The 22,308-nt window shown below is 41.5% G+C and overlaps 1 protein-coding gene across 2 annotated transcripts; it reads left to right on the forward strand.

Moving 5' to 3' along the window:
* The first annotated feature begins 17,963 nt into the window (after positions 1-17,963).
* Positions 17,964-22,055, forward strand: LOC139565263 (estradiol 17-beta-dehydrogenase 1-like). 2 transcript variants are annotated; one of them, XR_011672881.1, is made up of 7 exons: positions 17,964-18,176; positions 18,552-18,713; positions 18,897-19,076; positions 19,203-19,296; positions 19,403-19,593; positions 19,774-20,169; positions 21,345-22,055. XR_011672881.1 is itself a non-coding variant. In XM_071385450.1 (6 exons), the coding sequence occupies exons 1-6, from the start codon at positions 18,080-18,082 to the stop codon at positions 19,939-19,941; spliced, it is 885 nt and encodes a 294-aa protein (XP_071241551.1). In that variant the 5' UTR covers positions 17,964-18,079; the 3' UTR covers positions 19,942-22,055. The 2 variants fall into 2 exon arrangements, 1 of the variants encoding a protein (XP_071241551.1); XM_071385450.1 differs by having other exon boundaries at positions 19,403-19,586; positions 19,774-22,055.
* Positions 22,056-22,308: the final 253 nt, after the last annotated feature.

Consider the following 22,308-nt stretch of genomic DNA (forward strand, 5'->3'; position numbering starts at 1 on the left):
CAAAAAATGTACAGAAAATCTCAAATTTCCATAATATCTATCCAATGTGTAGTCAAAGGTGTGATCAATGAAGCCATCCTCAACAATCATTCCTGTCCCAATTTTTTTATATATATAATTGCAACATAGGTGTACTGTCTGTAATAAAAGGTAAGAGATGTAATAAAACAAACGAAATGAATGAAAATGAAACATAACGTTTAGCACAAATTAATTTGCATCAAGCCTGTCTCATCCACATCACAATGAATGTCCTCATTGTTCATGTAAAAACCTTTTGGCATGGCGAATCCAAGCTTGGCATTAGTCTGCATTGATGTTGTTGCATGCCTCATCCATGGCCAGAAGGAGGGTGGCACGCTCATGGGGATGGCGATCGTACACCTTCCACATCCATGCTGAAAAAAAGTCCTCAACAGGGTTGAGGAAAGGAGAGTATGGGGGCAGGTATAGGGTCACGAATCGGGGATGGGCCCGAAACCATGCCTGAATCACCTCTGCATGGTGGAACCTGACACTGTCCCATACAATGACATAGGTGACCCCTTCACCTTGACAGGCCTGCTCAATTTAATTGAGAAACACAATGAGTTGTGCAGCGTTGTCTGATCCAAGTAATGGGCAACGTTCTACCAGACCATTTTCAGAGACAGCTGCATACATGGAGATGTTTCCCCCACGTTGTCCAGGTACTTGGACGATCGCCCGTTAGCCGATGAGGTTCCGCCATGGCGCAGAGTTTTGGCCAGGTCGAAGCCCACTTCATCAACAAATCATGTCATGGTTCACAGCAGCATCAAGCACCATCACCCTCTACAAATATATTTTGGTCAGTTATTTTTTACAGTATACTTCCAATATGATGTTGTGAAGTAGCATCTGCATCAAATAGTAACAGTAATACAGTATATAGTGATATACCTGAACACTCAGCCTGCAGTTGTTTCACCCGGTCGTTGTTTCTCTCGTAAGGCACCAGGTACATGTGTTTCATAGATGCCTGGTGGGTCTTCAAAAGGCGGTGATTGTTGGTAGGCTGAAGGATGCTACATTGGCAAAGGTGTCATCGTCCTCCTCAATGGCCTGCTTTATTTCGGACAGCCGTATGTCAATCCTGGCCCTCACCATTTCCACCACGGCCAACTCCTTCTGGTCGGGCAGCACACGGCCACCACCATGGGGTCTTCTGTCAATTCCGAGGGTAGGACAGAGTACACTGTCAATAGATCATACTATAAGAATACTGTAACATGTTTGGCATTACAATATGTAATTTACTGTAAATGTAATGGTAAAGAATAGTGCATATCCTGAAGAGCTAACCGGTTTTATTGGCAAAATGTTCTCATGATCTAATTGACAGTTGATTTTTTCAGATTGGGGTAAGCCTCTGTCAGCCTCTGTCATGGTAAGGCCTCTGTTAACCCATTAAATCTATGGGTTTACCAAACTGTTAAGTGATTAGCCCATTAAGCGCAGTTGGATTAAGTTATGGTCAAATGTACTTAAATGAGAAGAGAATCATATGAAAAGTACTGTGAGCATTGCATTGGGAAAGGCAATGACTTTATATGAAGGTATTTCTAGATGAAACTCTGATTAGGTTTGGTGAAAAAGTTACCGTGTGATTTTGTGTGTTGTACTTAGTCAATTGAAAATGTGCTTAATGTTTTGGGAAAACTGGCTTTTTGATGATCTGTTTTGAGTTTTGAACTAAGGGTTGTGAAAGTATACCACATACTTGTGAAAATAGTACCAAAGCGATACAAAAAAACAGTATTTAGGTCAACTTTTTAACTCTGCATTGTTGGGAACAGGCTCGTAAGTAAGCATTTCACTGTAAAGTCTACACCTGTTGTGTTCAGCGCATGTGACCAATAGAAAATTTTTATTTTGAAATGTGGAATAAAGATAATATATACTTTTAACAAAAATAAAAAAAGAAGCAACAAAACAAGAGATGATGCAAAAAAATCTCTGTAACTCATGAAAGACAAAAGTAACAGAGAGATATGGTTTTGAAGCTGATCTTGTAAAAACCTGACAAAATTGTAGTATTGTAGTATTGTACAGAGCCAAAGCCTAATCACAAGCATATTTCATTGTAGAATGATGTGGTGTTTGTTTTCTGTTCTGTGTTAGAGTGGCTGAGGAAGTGGGTCTTAGCAACCAGCACACAAAGTGTTACATCTCACTGGGAGAGAACACAGGAAAGAGCCTCAGACAAGAGAAGGCAGAGACACGTTTTGCCAAAACGTGCAAAAGTAATGTGTTTGTGTGTGTGTCAGGGCCCATGTTACCTTTACCTCTACCTGCACTCTTTTGTCCTTCAGACAACCCACTTCACCGTGCCCACACACTGAGTCAGCTGAAAACAGAGAGGGACGGAGGGTGGTGAGAGAGCACACAGCTCATCAGCTCTGTCTATAGATGAGAGAGCACAGACAATCACGCCAGGCAGCAGGCAGCTATACTGAAACTATGAGGGGGCGGATCGAGAGACGGAGTGTGTCAGAGTTAGAGATGGAGAGATCGATAGTGAGTGTGTGGGAGCGAGAGAGAGAACGGAGGAAGGATCAAACACATTTCCAGAAGGACATATACAGTACTATAGGAAGAGAAAGAAGAAAAGAAAGAGAGAGAGAGAACGAGAATAGAGACAGGAAGAGGCTGTAGCAGGTTGAGAAAGCACTGGTTGAGGGAGTATAGCGTGTGAACCTATCTGAGCGCTGTGCAGTGTGGTGGAAATGTGTCTGGTTAAACTGCAGGGAACAATTAGGTGCATATCTGTATGGTTGACTCACCTGCTGTGCCTGCGTTCCCCCTGTCACTATAGCTTCCCACATCACAGGTGAGCAGGCAGAGCGCTCCCTGGCAGTCTCACCCAGCAGCACCTGGGGCTAGGTACACTGTGCCAGAGAGGAAGAGATAAAGCTCTCTGGAATTTAGTTTACTGGCACGCTAACTGGAATTTGTGATGCCGTTCAACAAATGTTCCAATTACCTTCTGAGTATGGAGCCAGGGTCCTCTTATTGCTAACTTGTTTTCACGGTTGACGTACATGTCTCATGCACTCAAACAACAATGAATTATGTCATACTTGTAAACGTATGTTAAATGTATGGGGTTTACCTGATCTGACCTGTAATGAATCTATGCAGAAAGTAAAATGGCTTGTCGTTCCCATGTATAACATCCAGCATGACAGATCTCACTGTAATGACTGAACAGGGAAGATACCTATCAGCCCTGTTCATTTTGACATTTCTTTTTTATGCCTGTCAATCTGACAGACTCATTCATCAGAAAAGCCACCGTGATGCTTCAGCTGCATAGCCAGGTCACGTATCCCCACTAGCTCTGTCATCCACTGACCCAGACCTTGACTTAGTCAACAGCCAAGACCTCAGGGCTGAAAACAGGCTTGCCCTGGGCCTAGAGCAAACTCAAGAGAAACCGGGAACAGGATGTCCCCGACATAACTGAAAATAAAGAATGGCTGGCCGTCTATTCAAGTAGATGGGGGAAATTTCCCACGACACAATCCCCGGCATTTCCTGGAATGCTGGGACTCGAAACAGAAACTGGACTAGTGGAATGCCAAACTGCCGGGTGCTGTGGTGGCCCTGAGGGTTAAAACTGACGCACTGAGACTCTGGTCCCATAAAGGACACTTCCATACCCACCATTGCCCCATACATCACTCTGCAGACCTGCACCAAGGCTCCCTGGGAAAATACACATTCATAATATATAACCCTCTGCTCCATGGCCGTGACAGGATCTGAGTGACCTTTAACTTTATTCTGTGGCATATGATTGGCCTGTGGCTTCCCTGGGGACTATTGCTGGAGCCATTGAATGTCGAATATGTTTTTCCTGGAAATGCTGTTGCAATGAGCAGTACAATTTATCATTTATCTGTCCAGTTCTCAGATTATTGATATTAGCGGTGCCACGGCACGGCTTCAAATACCAATAAGATTATCAATGTTCTGAAAACGTATTTCATTACGAAGTATTTATTATCATGCGTTATCACTTCAGTATGGCATGCTCCCTCAACCATTTTTATTGTTTTGTCAAGTGAGTAATTTAGAAAATATGTGAACTTAACTAAATCCATTTCATCTCATGTGAAAAGTGCACCGTATAAAAGTGCTGATTGTGCTTCGAAGTGAGTCTGTTAGCTCAGAGCGATCCATTCTTTCCACCCGTCCTCTTGTGTTTGGGCCTTGATGACTTTACCAGAGAGGAGTGAAAGCTGCTCCCTCCGTGCCAGCTTGTGAAAAATGTGCTGTGCATTTCTCAGGCTCTCTCTTCTCTCTCTGCCTCTGTAAACCTGCCATCTACTCCATGGTAGCAAGAATGGAACTATTCCTACTCTCCACGTTTCCCATCTGTTTGTGGTTTAGAAGCCCTAAGCAGGCATATAAAGTTATAGCTCCTTGGTTTTTACCATTTTGGATCAAATTCTCTCAAAGGGGGGAATTCTTTAAATCTCCCACCACTGTCCCTGCAGACCTGATGAGTTCCACAGAATGGAGAAATACCTTTAATTTTTACCATATATCCCACCAAAATCTACAATATGTGACCGACCACCTCGATTCAGGCTTATGTAGCAAAATTTGAAATTGTGTTTTTTACATTGGATAAAAGTAGAGACTCCACGACCACACTTTCTACCACTAGAAAATGGTATATCATACACTGCATTTGAAAAACAGTGGGAAAGTAATTCTGCTTTGAAGTTAAACTTGTAACCCCACATTTGAGAAAATGTCCCTTGAATGTTTTGTTACACCTACTGGAGCGCTCTTCTTTGTCTACACCCATTCAGCATCATTCACACCCTCTTAAGCCTTAGCCCCACCCATCTCTTTAAGGCTTCACAAATGCATAGTAGCAATATCAAAAGAGAAAGTGTCCAGATAAAAATATTGTGTACATTTTTTTATCATTATTAGCTGACGCTTACCCGACACAGTTGTCTAAATTGATCGGTCATGTGAAGGAAATGCTATAACTACCCCCCAGCCACATCTAGATAAGTGGATGGGTCACTATTGTCTAGACATGTACACATGTTCATGAAATACATAAAGGGCCGTAATCACCCCCAGACACACCTGGCTAAGTTGATGGGTTATGTAATAATCTGGCTGATTAGCTAGCTAAACAATGAACCGGCATAATCCCAAGTCATACTATTACCAATATAAACATTGTCATAGCTGTAGTATGAATCTGCAGGTAGCTAAAGCTAACAAACTAGGTTCAATGTTAGCTAGCTAACATTAGGCTATAACTAGCAATGCAAATGGGCTTCTGATTCGAATGATAGTGCTACACAGATCACACACGTAACATTAGCTAGCGAGCCAGCAAGCTAACATTTGCTTGCTAGCTAAAAGTACGCTTTAAGGTGCAATAAAAACAACTTTCTGACAAAATTTTAAACTTATATCTGAAAATGTAGATAGAATCTTATCCGTATACATGGATGAACACTTCATGGAAGACTGGAACCATTGAACTCCGTTTGTTTGTAGCTACATCTTGTTTGGCCAGTGTTGTGTCAAGTCACTCCGGTTCACACTGACCGTGGTGTGTGCAGAAAGTAGCCCATCACTTTTTCCAACTGAACGGTCGATATCGCCTGCTAAATTCAGGCCATCAATGGTGTTGAGAAAGTAGCAAAACTTTTGTAGTTTTCAATGGCTAACGTTATATCTTTCAAAAACGGCGTGGTAGAAAGGCCTGTCAACACATGTTATAGACAGAAGCATGCTACATGGCAGACCAATCAAAACTTATCTCCCGGCATGTCCGGCCTATCCATTATCTCAGCCAATCATGGCTAGCGGGAAGGCTCCTGGCTTTTTCCGTGGCATAACCAACTAGTAATCGCTCGCAATTTAACAATTTTATTTGTATTTATGGATGGAATACAAGTTTGTTATTAAGGCACATGAAAGTGCACATGTTCCAAAACACATTTCTGCCAAAAAAAGCATTTTGATGAAAAATGTATGTTTTCGTTCAAATGCCGCTCATGCGACATACGCCTAGTTTCCTGAAATCAGTCACGTCGTATCTCTCAACTCTCTATCAGTCACACGGCAAGGCCACTAGCCTCATTCACAAACTGTAAGGGAAACACCTACCAGTAATCATCATCATTGTCATCAGGGATATCATTATTCTATAACTTTTATTTCTATGATGTGGTTACATTCCCTGTGTAAGAAAACAGCATAGACCAGCATAGATTTCAAGCTGGTCAGTGCTGGTTGGATGCTGGCCAACCTGGTTTGACCAGCATGGTGTAGCTAGCTAATAACGAATCATGTTAATATGGCTAGTTAACAAGTTAACTTTCATTTGTTTGATTTGCTTGCCATCTATAGTGGTGATGACACAAGTCTGACTGACAACTTTACCAAGACGAGGACTTGCTGATGTCAAGCTCTTTCCAAAAGCCTAATCTCTATGCAAGCAAGCCAGTTAAATATAGATAAATGACACATGTTGTTTGCTTAGCTAGCAACATGCCAAATGGATATGCTACCCTCACATATCTGAAATTACATGATCAATTGATGTTTACTGATCATGAAAAGCATGCAGTTATTTGCTTCATAACTCTGCTAATAGAGCTAAATGTAGAATAATTGGAAATGTATAGTTCTGACTATGCTCTTCGAGAGATGATGATATTAAAACCAAATAGCGTTTATATAAAAGTTTTTTAACAATCCTTTGAAAACTGCACATACTGTCAATGGTTTTATCGGCGCTGGAGGTCTCCTTTCCCCGAGCAGCCAAATCGAACGCTCTGCACAACATTGTACATACACAGTGTGTACTTGTTTGAGCTCCTGTTTGACAGATTCGATTGGGTTTCTCAAGGGGAAGCTTCCCGGTCTTTCCCCCTAATTGCGTCCATTTAGATAGATTAAGCCTGATACAGAGGCTATTTCTTTTGCCCTATATCCCGAGTATATTTGCTAAATCTACTTGTATATTTTTTATGATATGACACTTTCAACATTGGGGCATCAGTAAATAAATCTACAGACTGAGCACGTCAACCTTCCGTTTTTTATAATTCTCTCTTTCTCTCTTTCTTTCTTTCTTTCTTTCTTTCTTTCTTTCTTTCTTTCTTTCTTTCTTTCTTTCTTTCTTTCTTTCTTTCTCTCTCTCTCTCGGAGGACCTGAGCCCCAGGACCATGCCTCAGGACTACCTGGCATGATGACTCCTTGCTGTCCCCAGTCCACCTGGCCGTGCTGCTGCTTCAGTTTCAACTGTTCTGCCTGCGGCTATGGAACCCTGATCTGTTCACCGGACGTGCTACCTGTCCCAGACCTGCTGTTTTCAACTCTCTAGAGACAGCAGGAACGGTAGAGATACTCTTAATGATCGGCTATGAAAAGCCAACTGACATTTACTCCTGAGGTGCTGACTTGTTGCACCCTCGACAACTACTGTGATTATTATTATTTGACCATGCTGGTCATTTATGAACATTTGAACATCTTGGCCATGTTCTGTTATAATCTCCACCCGGCACAGCCAGAAGAGGACTGGCCACCCCTCATAGCCTGGTTCCTTTCTAGGTTTCTTCCTAGGTTTTGGCCTTTCTAGGGAGTTTTTCCTAGCCACCGTGCTTCTACACCTGAATTGCTTGCTGTTTGGGGTTTTAGGCTGGGTTTCTGTACAGCACTTTGAGATATCAGCTGATGTAAGAAGGGCTATATAAATAAATTTGATTTGATTTCATGCCCTTATGCCTGCTACAAGGTCCCTCAATAAATAGACAAAGCTTTGTAGGTAAACAAGTTGTTTGCATGTATCCATTTTTATTTTACTTGACTTGAGACTTGACTTGAAAAAACTTGACTCGACTTGTTCTTATAATGCACGACTTGGACTTGACTCGAGACTCAACCCATTCTACTTGAGAGTCGACTTGAGACTCGGACTTTGTGATTCGCAACTTGCTTGTGACTCAAATAATAGTGACTTGGTCCCACCTCTGCTAGTATGTTAGCAGCAGTTAGTTGCCAGTGAGTTACTATCAGTAACTGGCTATTAAGTTACTGTGAATTTTACAATAACTTACTGACAGCTGGTTGCCAGTTCAGTAACGCAAAATGTATAGCAACTTCCAGGCTACTGACTTCCATTAAGTTACTGTGAAATGCACAGTAACCACTTAACAGTGCAGCTCTTTAATGTCACATGATCTTACAACAATTACAGAACAGCCAGTGTCAATAAAAAAAAATAAGGTGTCAACCTTTGACAGCATAACCATCAACCACTTAAACTGCTACAACACTTCCACTGACGGTTGGCACAGATACAGATATATTAGACCATACCCACAAATATGCTAATGAACCAAACCAGTACATTGGCCCCACCTACATTTCAAAGCACAGTGATGATTGTACCTTATATTCAAAATATTGGGGAGAAAAATTGACCATTGTACTAGATTATTATTATGCACATGTACCCTAAAAGGAACTGACCAGTATCATGTGAGTTCCTATGTGTACCTTTTCAGGGTACTTTGTTTCCGCCTAATTTTGAGAGTGTGTGGATATATGTTCTTGGTAATAAAAATGTACCTGGTGGCACTGCTGAAATATTAATGCACCATCCACTGAGACACAACATACACTGCTGCTAAACGTATTATTGATTAGATGTATTACTCCAGTACACTGCTGTCCATTGATTATTGATTTCCATTAGTATTAATCTATTTATCCTGCTAATGGTCACTATTAATCATGTTTACATGTATATATTACCATTAGTATATTACGATAGGTATTTGTATGTTCCTGCTACCAGTCACTTTTCAGCCCTGTTTACATGTATATCCTACTACCAGTCACTTTTTATGTATAAACCCACCTCAAACACTCTCGTACCCCTGGACATGGAATAAGGTACTGGCAGTGACCTGTATATACTTGCATTCTCGTGTTTCTTATTCACATCATAGTTCTTGTGTTTTTTATTTGTATTAAATGTTCTATTATTATCTATACTATTATTATTATCACTGCATTGTTGGGAAAGTGCCCTCAAGGTAGGAGTTTCACAGTACTGTTTTTCAGCTGTATCCTATGCGGGTGGCGAATGAAGTATCAAACTTGAAACTTCCACCCAAATGCTTTCAAGTTCAAATCCCCAAAGCATTTATGCGCACTTTACATCAAGTGTTCCCGAGCACTGCTTTACTTTTCACTTTGTTGACGAATAATCACATCATATCTTACTTGAATCTGGGCAACTTTTAGCGAAGGGCAGAACTGTAATCAGGGCATTAAATCTGTGTACAATCTCTGTCATGCCCACAGACCTGGTGGCATAGCAGGAAATTCAGGTCACTAGCAACCAACGGTTCTGAGTTCAAATCCCAAGAGATGTATAGTCTCAAGTAACCAGCATTCAGCAGCATACTATCCTTTTACAGCAATCACACCTTCATTCAGCTGTACACATTCTGTAACTTGTTGTTTACCTTACTTTCACTGCAACCGGTAGCCTGTAGTGTACCGTTCAATTACAGGAACTTTTTAACAGTGTAGCATTTAATGCCATAAAAGGAAAACATGGGAGAGAGGGAAAGAACAGGATGGGTCTTCACAACCATCACAGCAGTAAAGAACCATGTTTATGTGTGTATGCTGGTCCAGCATGGTCAGATGACTTTATTTACGATACCAGAGACAAAAGGTAACCTGCATGCCCTCCTCTGTCTGTCAGTTTCAGTAAACATCACTAGAGGATAATGTCTCAACCGGATGAGACAAATCTGAGGTCATTTTCTTATTACAAAAATTAGCAAAAGTTAATGGAAAAGTCCACCCCAAAACGATATATTTGATATTTGTTTCATTAGTCCATTGTTGACATTGTCCCAGTGTGTTTTGCTTGTCAGCAATCAAGTTTTCAAGATATGTCATTTTCAAAATACAGAAATCACACCCATATGATGCAAAACGCAGCATCATATGATGCATCATCATTAAGAAGAATTCTTAATTCTAAAATCTTCATATTGATATAGATTGTATATGTTTATCTAAACTCAACAAGTAATGTCTGGACCTTGCATTCAATGACTGTACTGTGCCATACTGTGCCTATTACCATGTCATAATCAGAGGAAAATCAATGTCATGTTTTTACAAATGTTTAAGAGATCGAATGACTAGCCTAGCAGTTAGAATGTTCGGCCAGTAACCGAAAGGTCGCTGGTTTTAATATTCAATGCGACAAGGTGAAAAATCTGTCGATGTACCCTTGAGTGAGGCACTTAACCCTAATTTGCTCCAGAGGTGCTGTACTACCATGGCTGACCCTGTAAAACAACACATTTCACTGCACCTACACAGTGCATGTTGCAATAAAATATATTTTTCATTTATTTTTTACTATCACACAGTTAGCTTCTGTTCAGTACCAAAAGAATTCAACACTTTTTTGATTGTTGTTGTTCTTGAATTTATGGTCAGTGGTGCCACCAGCATCTTCATTGTTTAGGAAAGAGATTTAGTTGTGGATATAATCATCCTATCACGTGATCACAGTGGAATCAAGCAGAGGCATTATCTCAAAGTGAAACCCTTACTAAACAAGCCCCTATCTCCTTCCTCTCACACTGCCCAGGTGACACAAAGCCACCTGCACGGCCCCTATCAGCCAATCCCAGACAAGATAAACAGACACAATGTCACCCTCATCTGAGCTGAGAAATGAGGAACATGCTGTTGATGACAGCAGAGCAGGCTTTGGTTTTACGCATGTAAGCAAGAGGGTTGGGCTGTTGGTAAAGTTAGCAGGGAAGACTGTATGTAATAAGAGTTATAAAAGTCGTATTGATATAACAGTGCAGCATGTAAAGCCTTATACTGTGAAGGTACATGGACCTTAAAGATATAAAAGATTAGGATGAGAGATGATGCAATGAGAATTGATATAGCATGAGGACTTCATCACAGTTAGGCCATTTGACATTTCAAGAATGTTTGTTAAGTCTCACTTTAAAGGAACCTCTCACTGTGAGAGTGCAGATGAGAATCAGACTCTCACTGCTATCTATAAAGGTATGGTACCGTGACATTTCAGCTCAAGCTCAGTCACCACAACACATCTGCAGTTGTTTCACTTCTGCTCATCTTTCTCCCATGGGACATCCTATTGAGCATGTGCTGCTGTCATTAAATGTAGACTTTTCTCTTTAGTCTACGTATTCAAGGCGTTTAGCTTCGTTTGATTAGCCAAACTCTCTGTGGCTTAGCCCATCTCCATACTGCTCATAGACCAATGACAGTGACTCTTTCCTCAGTGTGCCAGACAGACATTTATTGTTCATCTCCAAAACATCCTCCAAATTCACTCACATTTCTACTGAGAGAAACACCCATACACAGAGCCTAACACATTTGGAAACCGTTCTGTCTCTAAGCAGCCCAGAAGTCCTGAAGGAGGTGTGTATTTTGTGGGTGTCTGGTTGTGGAGGTGGGCCCGAGGAGGGGTATTTGCCAGACCTCCATACCCCCCTCCTACCTAATCACGCTGAACCCGCTGTGGCAGGGCAGGGGGAGAGGACACGTACAGAGGCACCAGGCTGTAGTAGCCTACAGTAGACCATGGACCACAGGACTTCCCCAAGCTGTCAGAATGGGGTTCTGACACAATGGTAGAACAGTTTGCAGCACACATCGCCCTGCTGACTGGCTTGGCTAGGACAGGCTAATTGGCTGAAAGTGTGGCACAGGCACCACACCAGGGGATGTGATGAGGGTAGCAGATGAAGGTTTCCCCACTGTTTCCCTCAGGGTCACAAAATCAGAACATACTGTACGTAAAGAGATGCTGTATTCACCAATGCTACTGTCAAATCACATGCACCCTAACATGTTCCACCGACAACATACTGTACACAGACAGTCAATGTAACTTCCCCTACGCCAGTAGCAAGACATTTGTATCCTTACAAGTTAAATCGCTATCACTTTTGGGTTGCTATGTACTCAATCACAATCAGGCCATTGAAATGTTGCATAAGGATACAGCCAGGGACCATGGGTTGGTCAAGAGGAATTTAGCTCTCCATAGAGAAGAAAAAGAAAGGGCACAGCCTTGTAAAGGAAAAATAGGAAAATACCGAGTGGTGTATGTGGTCACTATTACCATATCCAAGCACATCTTTAATACATTAACTTTTAGGGAACCTCATAGGCCTAATGGTGCACCCCATTGCACAATACGAACAGCATCATCTGCTTCTGACTATATGGAAAACAAATCCTTACAGATGACACCGTGCAATCTAATCTTCAATCAGCCAGCCACAAACACGGATCATAATCATTAAAAAAATATATATTCTTGAAAATGGGACAACCAGGTAGGTATATCCAGTGATAGAAAATTAATACTGTATTGGAAACTGAAGCTTTATCACCACCTAGTGAGTATTTATAAAGTCTATGGTAGGACACACAGACATAATACACACAGACAGAGACAGACAATACTGAACATTGGGCAAACTTAGTCTCGGCTACCAGGCTTCTCTCATGAAGGTGAGGAGAAGGCCTGTGACAGTGGCGAGGGCAAATCCCACTGTGTGTTCGCTCAGTAATTGGGACACAAACACCACTATGCAAGCACTCCATGGGAGGTCTTTCTAAACACACACTACACACTATGCATGACCTGATGCATCTATTAGGCCTACAAACCTTAGGACTCACTCTACACCACAAAGCATGCACAGAACAGCATCGTAGCCTAATAATAGACCCTCTGTATCACTGGGGCCCTCTTGTTGCTGGCAGACAAACAGGGATGGGCAAAAATGACAAAATACTATAAAGATCAATGTATCAAAATAAACTTCAAAATACTTGTATTTTGAAATGTATTTCAAATACACATATTTTGTATTATAAAACACAGAAATACATTTGCAACTAGCCCGAACAGTAACACCGTTCTCAGTAACGGTTCCTTGCTACGACGGTGATATGTGTTGTTTATCTACCTTAGGTGAATGCACTGTCTATAAGTCACTCTGGACACTGGGTATTATTATTGGCCTTGTTTCAGGGTCATGTCTAGATGGGATACAGTTTAACCTAATTCTCCTAACCTGCTGCGTAAATTCTCCTAAACCTGGTACGAAAAGTCAATGTTGACAAAAAGTGTATCCCTTCTAGACAAAACCTTGTTTCAGGGCAGAGCTCATTAGAATAATACCCAGGATGCTTTGCAATTGTCAATTATTACATATACATTTATATTTAGTTAATTTAGCAGATGCTCTTATCAAACCATAGTGTCATCAAATTTCTGATACCAATGCAGGGTGAAAGGGGCCACAAAATGGTGAACCACTATAAAAACAAATGGTAAAGAAAAGTATTTGGTATTTTAAAAATACAAATTACAGCTCTTGAAAATATCTTGTTACAAAATACATTGGAGTGTAGTTCAGCCCATTGTAATACAAATGACAAAATACTCAGAAGTAATTGAAATACATATTTCAAATACATGCAACAGAAATACTACCCATCTCTGGAGACATGGCCTGTACTCTACAAATTTCTGACAGGCGGAGATTAATGCACTTGGCATGCAGATCCAATCAGCAAATATTTGCGCTAAAAATGTATGTGTTTTAATCTACGGCCACTTGGGGCTTTAGGGAGGGCTGCTGACAGTGGTCGAGCATGGGCTTGTGAGTGCCCTGGAATTTGTGATGGCAGTGGGGGGAAGAGATCTTTATCGTAGGAAATCAAGGGCTGTCTGGACAGACGCCTTCTTGGCAGATGAACAAACCCCATTTCTCTTTTACCCAGAGGAGTTGACTGGAGATGGCCATTGTGGATGAGGTCACCGTCACCACCATGCAAATATTTGCGTGATGGATTGAGCCCCTGGTTTATTTGCATTAATAATAATGGTGCACTTATGTTAAATTATTACTGGGCCAGGCGCCACTGATCTGAATACCATATTTAATACTGACCTATATCACGTTTTCCCATGCGCTTCTGACTCCAAATGGAAATGTAGGACAAACTCAAATGTCAGGTGACCTGGCGCAGGCACTTAGTAAATTAAAATAATAAGCCTACGATTATTGTGAATACTCAAAATGATTAAACTGCCGCCCTAAAAAACGACTTCTCGCTTAGAAAACAGCCTATATGTGGCATTGATATGAGTCAGAAACATGTATTCTACTGTCAAAATTGACTACAATGTGTAAATAGGATCATAAAGTCAGAGTAGGATTATTTTATGATAAATATTTTCTAAGCCACTGTTGTTATTCTAAAATATGGTGAATCAGTTGTTTGGAATTGGAATGATAGATTTTCTACCTGTCCCCTACTTTGTTATATTCTGATTGGTCAGATGTTTGTTACTTGTTGTAAAGAGAACAGGACATAGGGCAGTTCAGGCTGTAAGCAAGGTGCCAGGTTTCTGGTTGTAGAAGCACAGTTGACTGCTCCTACAGTCTTTTTGCGGTATTGCAGTTTAACTGACACCCGGCCGAGAAAGACAATATCCATAGACGACACATAGAGAAGTTCCTAATAAGACACGTTAGTCATCACATTTGTGCACTAAACATCCACAGAATTATTTCAATTGTCACTGAAACAGATTCTTTTCATTACCCGCAGCCGAAGACATTAACATTTTATATTCATCCAATGTCTGCAATGTTTTCGGATGACGTGATGACTGCTAGTTCTGTTCCCTGTGCTCACTAAGTGCTAGTGCGCATGGGAAGTTGGACCATGTAAACCGGATGCAACCTGTATATAGACGGTCCATGACTCGGCGAATGTGAGTACTTTAAGTTGAAAACAACGGTCGGACATCTTGGGATGCAGTCTCCAGTTCTTTATATCTCAGTGGCTGTAACAATGGTCAGTTGATGATTAAATCTACAAAAGAGTAATCAGTCTCCATCCTATTTGTATCCACATGGAGAGTCATCCATCCCCCATTGAAAGAACCCTCAAACTACATCAGTCTCATCCGAAACTGAGTTTTGTGAGACTTGCGTTCCTGACTGCACACAATGTACATGAAGGTTGGGTTTTTTCAAACCTACCCACATGCCACAGCTGGCAACACATAAGTAATCATCAATTCGGAGTGCAACTGCATGCATCCAATCGTAATGCATGTGGTAAATTTGGGTAGACTTTGGATATCCCAATGGGGCTAGTTAGGGACCATCGGTAAATTACACAATGTACATGGGACAATATGTAAAAAAATTCCAATAGCTCCACATTTCAATGACTTAAAAATCTCAAACCAACTTTAAATTGTAGAAATTCATATACAAATATTGAAAGCATTTAATAGAAAGACTAAAAGGTGTGCAACATGAAAATATTGTCCATTTACATTGTGCAATTTATTGACGGTCCCTAACAAGCCCTGGAGACAGGCTATCCAAAGGGAAACCAATTTTGCCACAGGTCGCACACCAGCCAGCTGAAGCTAATTGGTGAAATAATTTGGCTAACGCTTCCCACCTGCGAACACACACAAGCGACACCCACATCAAACCACACCCCAAAACTAACTCAAGATTGAATTCAGTCATGGCCACTAGCAAGTCAGTTCTTAATTTACAATGACGGCCTACCCCGGCTAACCCCTCCCCTAACCCAGACGACGCTGGGCCAATTGTGCGCCGCCCTATGGGACTCCCGATCACGGCCAGTTGTGATACAGCCCGGGATCAAACCAGGGTGTGTGGTGACGCCTCTAGCACTGAGCTGCAGTGCCTTAGACCGCTGCGCCACTCTGGAGCCATGCAGAAATTCTCCAATAAAAATAAACGTTCAACCACACCATGTTATTATTTGGAAGCCTATTTGATTTGGAGTTCGGACATATAATGTTTGTATGTGAAAACTATTTCTAAGATGCATACTTTCAATTTTTCCAAACTAACCCTAACCCTTTTCCTAAACTTAACCTAATTCTCCTAACCTGCTGCATAAGTTCTCAGTAGTAAAATGTCAAGGTTTCAGCACTGGCCTCTGCTATCTGCTATTCCAGCAAGATAATGCATAGGCCTATATATTAACATTTGTGCTATAACTTAGTTCCTCTGGCTAGAGGTCTGGACTTAAATGGCACAGTTCTTAGGGTGGATTTGAAACAATGTTTCAGCCTACCCTACCATAGCACTAGACTGCAGCTTTCCAAAACAAAGAGCATCTACATGACCCTCACTGCGAGCCCTATAACTATCCTACCAGGGGTTTACAGGCTTTAAATGACTGTAGTCATTTCAGCCAATGCATTTCTGGTAATTGTGGGTGTCAGTTGGCCAGTATAGCCAACGAGAGACTAATTATACTCCAAAATGTCTCTATTCTTCCTTTTATCCAAGATTATTTTGTTCTTCACTGGCTGTTCTCAACATTATTGTTTTAGGTGGAGTGTTAGCGGTCCACTGTGTATTCTTGGAGAATGTGTGGTCAGTGTGGGTTTGAGTGTGACCAGATACTGACGAGAGGGCCCATTGGCTAGGGCTCCTGTGCTGCACACATTGATAATGACAGTGCTTCCATCTCCTGGTTAAAGTAACTAACTGCTGTAGGGATCTTTATTGTTCCAGATAATTTTTCTCAGGTTTGGCATTTTTTGATTTCAAATTATGTGATAGTTTGGCTGACACTGAGGACAAAATCAAAGCCCCAGTCTCTATCAGTGGGTCATATTTTTTTTGTTGTTGTTTGGATCCCCCATTAGCTTTAGCAGAAGCAGCGGCTACTCTTCCCAGGGTCCACAAAAAAAACACAAAACATGACAAGTAACAAAACACTGATAGACTGATAGACAAGGATAGTCACACACATTTTAAATACAACTATATACACACCATACAACAAAAAAAGAATACAAACAACACAACTAAAAGAGAATGTGTGTGTTAGAGTGTGTCTGTGAGTGCGCGCGTGTGCGTGTGCCTGTCCCCTCACAGTCCCTGCCGTTCCATGAGATGTTGTTTAATTTGTTTTTTAAAGGTCATTTTGTTGTTTGCTTGAGTAATTGGAGATGGAAGGGAGTTCCATGTGATCATGGTGCTGTATAATACTGTGTGTTGCCGTGAATTCATTTTGGACTTGGGGACTGTGAAGAGACCACTGGTGACATGTCTTATGGGGTATGTATGGGTGTCTGAGCTGAATGTTATTTGATTATGCAGAGAATCAGGAATTTTCATCACAATAATATTTCTCATAAAAACTAGAAGAGAAGCAATGAATCTCTCGTCAACCCTCAACCAGGAAACACTGGCATGTTGTTGATGTTAGTTCTGTGTGTGCAGTTAAGGGCAAGGCCTGCTGTTCTGTTGGGAGCCAGCTGCAGCTTTGCTAGGTCTTTCTTTGCTGCACTTGACCATATTACCGGACAGTAATCAAGATGGTACAAGACCAGAGCCTGGACAACTAGTACAGTTGATTTGTGTCAAAAACGCAGAACATATTTTTTATAACAGACATAACCCTCCCCAATCTTCACAACAACTTTGTCAGTATGACCATCCAAGTGACCATCCAATGTTATACCTAGGAGGTTAGCTTCCTCAACTTGCTCAACGGTCCACAACTCCAGGTGAGGTTTAGGTCTTAGAAAATGTTTTGAACCAAATAGGGAGTGAAAGGGCTCGGGTCATGGGTTGATGGCCACAGACAGACCTCGTGGGAACACCTGGCCTAGCAAAACTTCATCCTGGGCTGGGAAATGAGAGCATGTTTACATTCTAGGGACCGTGTTTACATTCTAGGGACCTTGTGATAGGGATGACAGTGAAAACATGACTTTGAGCATCAGCAAACAACACAAACTGTATTTTTTCCCATACCATCTCACCTCACACCCCTCATCAAGCCCTACTGAGCTGCTCCGTGTATCTCCTGGTCTCCTTCCCTCAGACCTCATCTCTCCGTTAGCTAGCAGACCCAGAGGACGTGTAGACCAGCAGCCCAATGGAGCAGACAGTGGTGCTGATCACAGGATGCTCCTCGGGGATAGGCCTCAGTCTGGCCGTCCGGCTGGCCTCGGATCCAGCGAAAATGTACAAAGGTAAGCAGTGACTGACTTGCAAGGACATCACTGTACAGAAAACGTTCATTTTGTTCAGTGCCATAAGATCATGCAATAAACAGTATGGATACAATACGTGGCGTGTTCGTTGCATGAGGGCTTTGAAGCAGTAAGCTCACTCTGGGTATTATGCCTGTTTACTACATGGCATCCACATATTAGAAAACATGTTTTGGTTGGTTTATCTGCGTCACAATGTAATTACAGAAAATTCTAGTTTTGGAAACTATGGTGACAACATAATGTCAATGTCAAGCTCTGTATTTCATCCGTTTTGTTTCGTACATGTTTAATGGTAAACCTCTGATGGGGAAATCTCTGATGTCCTTGACCACTGATATCAACTCTGTTTAGTCTATGCCACCATGAGGAATCTTGCCAAGAAGGAGCGTCTGCTGGACTGTGTGAAGGGCCTGCACAAGGACACCTTGGACATCCTCCAGATGGACATCACTGACCAGCGGTCCATTCTGGATGCCAGGGACAGGGTCAGGGAGAAGAGGGTGAACATTCTAGGTACGACCCGAGTCATGACTTACAGTAATAGTGTTAATTCGTGTGTGTGTGGTTGTGTGTGTGAAACAGAAGAACAGATGTCCTTCATATTTTTACATCAACGACAATTTCTTTACATGTATACAGCATACAGGATGTCATGTGCTCTGGCTTTCTGTTTGTCTGTGGTATTCATGTTGGCAGTGTGTAATGCTGGTGTGGGGTTGATGGGGCCGCTGGAGGCCCAGTCCCTAGCCACCATGAGGCAGATCCTGGAGGTCAACCTCCTGGGCACCATCAGCACCATCCAGGCCTTCCTACCAGGGATGAAGGCCCAGGGCCATGGACGCATCCTGGTCACTGGCAGCATCGGTGGGCTACAGGGTAAGAGAGAGAGAGCAGGGCTGGGGTGACATTACCCTTAGACACTGCTCTAAGGTCAGATTTGGGGGTTTGTTTAGTATTTATTGCCATGATAGTCACATATCTCTGTGTGTTATTGTATTGTAGGACTCCCCTTTAATGAGGTGTACTGTGCCAGTAAGTTTGCAGTAGAGGGCGCCTGTGAGAGTCTGGCCATTCTCCTGCAGCACTTCAACATCCAGTGAGTGCAGACAGTCATCAGCTCATGTATCCCTTTGTCAGTGTTTCATTTTGGATGTGCACTGTATCTGTGTTGGTACTGATTGACTCCATCCACCATCGTGCAGTGTGAGTCTTATTGAGTGCGGCCCTGTCAACACGGATTTCCTGGACAACCTGCAGAGGGCAGAGCCAGGGGACTCTTCGCTGCAGCAGGTCGACGCCCACACACTCAGCCTCTATGACACGTACCTGCAACACTGTGGGATGGTGTTCCAGAACGCAGCTCAGGACACAGAGGATATTGTGAAGGTACAAGGTACTGCTTACTTGACATATATTAGTTATTTAGCTGATCTGATAAAGGTGCTCCTCCCTGTCCCCAGAGCATACTGCATGTACATACGTATGTATATGATACTAGATATTTATAGATTTTCTATGGAAGTGTAAGTAGTACTGATGAGTAGATTTAATAGCTGGACCCCTCTCAATACAGGTATTTCTGGATGCCATCCAGTCATCGAACCCTGCATTCAGATACTACACCAACAATGCCCTCATTCCGCTCAGCAGCCCTAAGATCTCAGCACTGGACGGGTCCCAGTACATCAGAAATATGAGCAAGATAATCTTCTCAACCAATGGGAAAGGGGAACAGAAATAGCCATCGAACTATAGACTATAATATAACCCTTTACTTTTTACATGCAGTACCAGTCAACAGTTTTAGAACACCTATTCATTCCAGGGTTTTTCTTTATTTTGACTATTTTTTACATTGTATAATTATAGTGAAGACATAAAAACAATGAAATAACACATATGGAATTATGTAGTAACCAAAAAGGTCTTAAACAAATCAAAATATATTTTATATTTGAGATTCTTCAAAGTAGCCACCCTTTGCCTTGATGACCGCTTTGCACACTCTTGGCATTCTCTCAACCAGCTTCATGAGGAATGTTTTTCCAACAGTCTTGAAGGAGTTCCCACATATGCTGAGCACTTGTTGGCTGCTTTTCCTTCACTCAGCAGTCCAACTCATCCCAAGTTGGAGATCGGGTGATTATGGAGGCCAGGTCGTTTGGTGCAGCACTCCATCATTCAACTTGGTCAAATAGCCCTTACACAGCCTGGAGGTGTGTTTTGGGTCATAGTTCTGTTGAAAAATAAATGATAGTCCCACTAAATGCAAACCAGATGGGATAGCGTATCGTTGCAGAATGCTGTGGTAGCCATGCTGGTTAAGTGTGCCTTGAATTCTAAATAAATCACTGACAGTGTCACCAGCAAAGCACCCCCACACCATCACACCTCCTCCTCCATGCTTCACGGTGGGAACCACACATGCGGAGATCATCCGTTCACCTACTCTGTGTCTCACAAAGACACGGAGGTTGGAACCAAAAATCGCAAATTTGGACCCATCAGACCAAAGGACAGATTTCCACCAGTCTAATGTCCATTGCTCGTGTTTCTTGGCCCAAGCAAGTCTCTTCTTCTTATTGGTGTCCTTTAGTAGGGGTTTCTTTGCAACAATTTGACAATGAAGGCCTGATTCACACAGTCTCCTCTGAACAGTTGATGTTGAGATGTGTCTGTTACTTGAACTCTGTGAAGCATTTATTTGGGCTGCAATCTGAGGTGGAGTTAACGCTAATAAATGTATCCTCTGCAGCAGAGGTAACTCTGGGTCTTCTTTTCCTGTGGCGGTCCTCACGAGAGCCAGTTTCATAATAGCGCTTGATGGTTTTTGCGATTGCACTTGAAGAAACTTTCAAAGTTCTTGAAATTTTCCGCATTGACTGACCTTCATGTCTTAAAGTAATGATGGACTGTCTTTCTCTTTGCTTATTTAAGCTGTTCTTGCCATAATATGGACTTGGTCTTTTACCAAATAGGGCTATCTTCTGTAACCCCCCCCCCCCCCCCCCCACCTTGTCACAACACAACTGATTGGCTCAAACGCAATTAGAAGGAAAGAAATTCCACAAATTAACTTTTAACAAGGCACACCTGTTAATTGAAGTGCATTCCAGGTGACTACCCCATGAAGCTGGTTGAGAGAATGCCAAGAGTGTGCAAAGCTGCTACTATGAAGATTCTCAAATATATTTAGATTTGTTTAAAACTTTTTTGGTTTCTACATGATTCCAAATGTGTTATTTCATAGTTTCATAGTCATTATTCTACAATATAGAAAATAGTAAAAATAAAGCAAAACCCTTGAATGAGTAGGAGTGTCCAAACTTTTGGCTGTATATAGGTTATACACATGATTTGCATTGGAGCCACACACAAGCACATCATTTCAGCAAACAACATAGTTGGCAAAAATCGTCTTCTTTACACACAATGTTCAACCACCAACTTCGAGGTGGAGGTTTTGCTATCATGTCACAACTTTCTTATACATTTGAAGAGTTTATTTCCAAAACTCTATATCCACCAATCAGAGATGATTGCTAATGGGTACCTTCATGTGTGTGTAAGATATTACTGTTCTTAGATTTTAGTGTATGTGCATGAAAATGTGTATTTTTTTTGCAAAACTCGATATATCCATTGTTTAGCATGGAATGAAATGATTGTATCCTGTATATTTGACAGTGATGTGTGGTTGTCTCACCTAGCTATCTTAAGACGAATGCACTTTTACTGTAAGTCGCTCTAGATAAGAGCATCTGCTAAATTATTACAATGTAAAATATGTAGATCTCATTGTAGATCGTATTGAATGCTTTTTAAAATATATTTTTAAAATATTGATGTCACAAATGTATCATTCATACAGTTCTTTATAAAAAATGTAGTTATTGTTACATTTGACTGTGTGAAACCTAGCAGTACTACTCATTTGAGAGTGAGGTGAATTTGTCTCTAAGGGATTCTTGAAAGACGAGACAATCCCAACTTTTCTTTTACAAGTATTTTTCTTAATATTAACAACATTTGAAATATAACTGTTCATAAACCAAAGTATCAGCTACCACACAATATAAATGAACAACCTCCTAACTAAAACCTTTTT

Source organism: Salvelinus alpinus, chromosome 36 (genome assembly GCF_045679555.1).
Source record: "Salvelinus alpinus chromosome 36, SLU_Salpinus.1, whole genome shotgun sequence".
Lineage (NCBI taxonomy): Eukaryota > Metazoa > Chordata > Actinopteri > Salmoniformes > Salmonidae > Salvelinus > Salvelinus alpinus.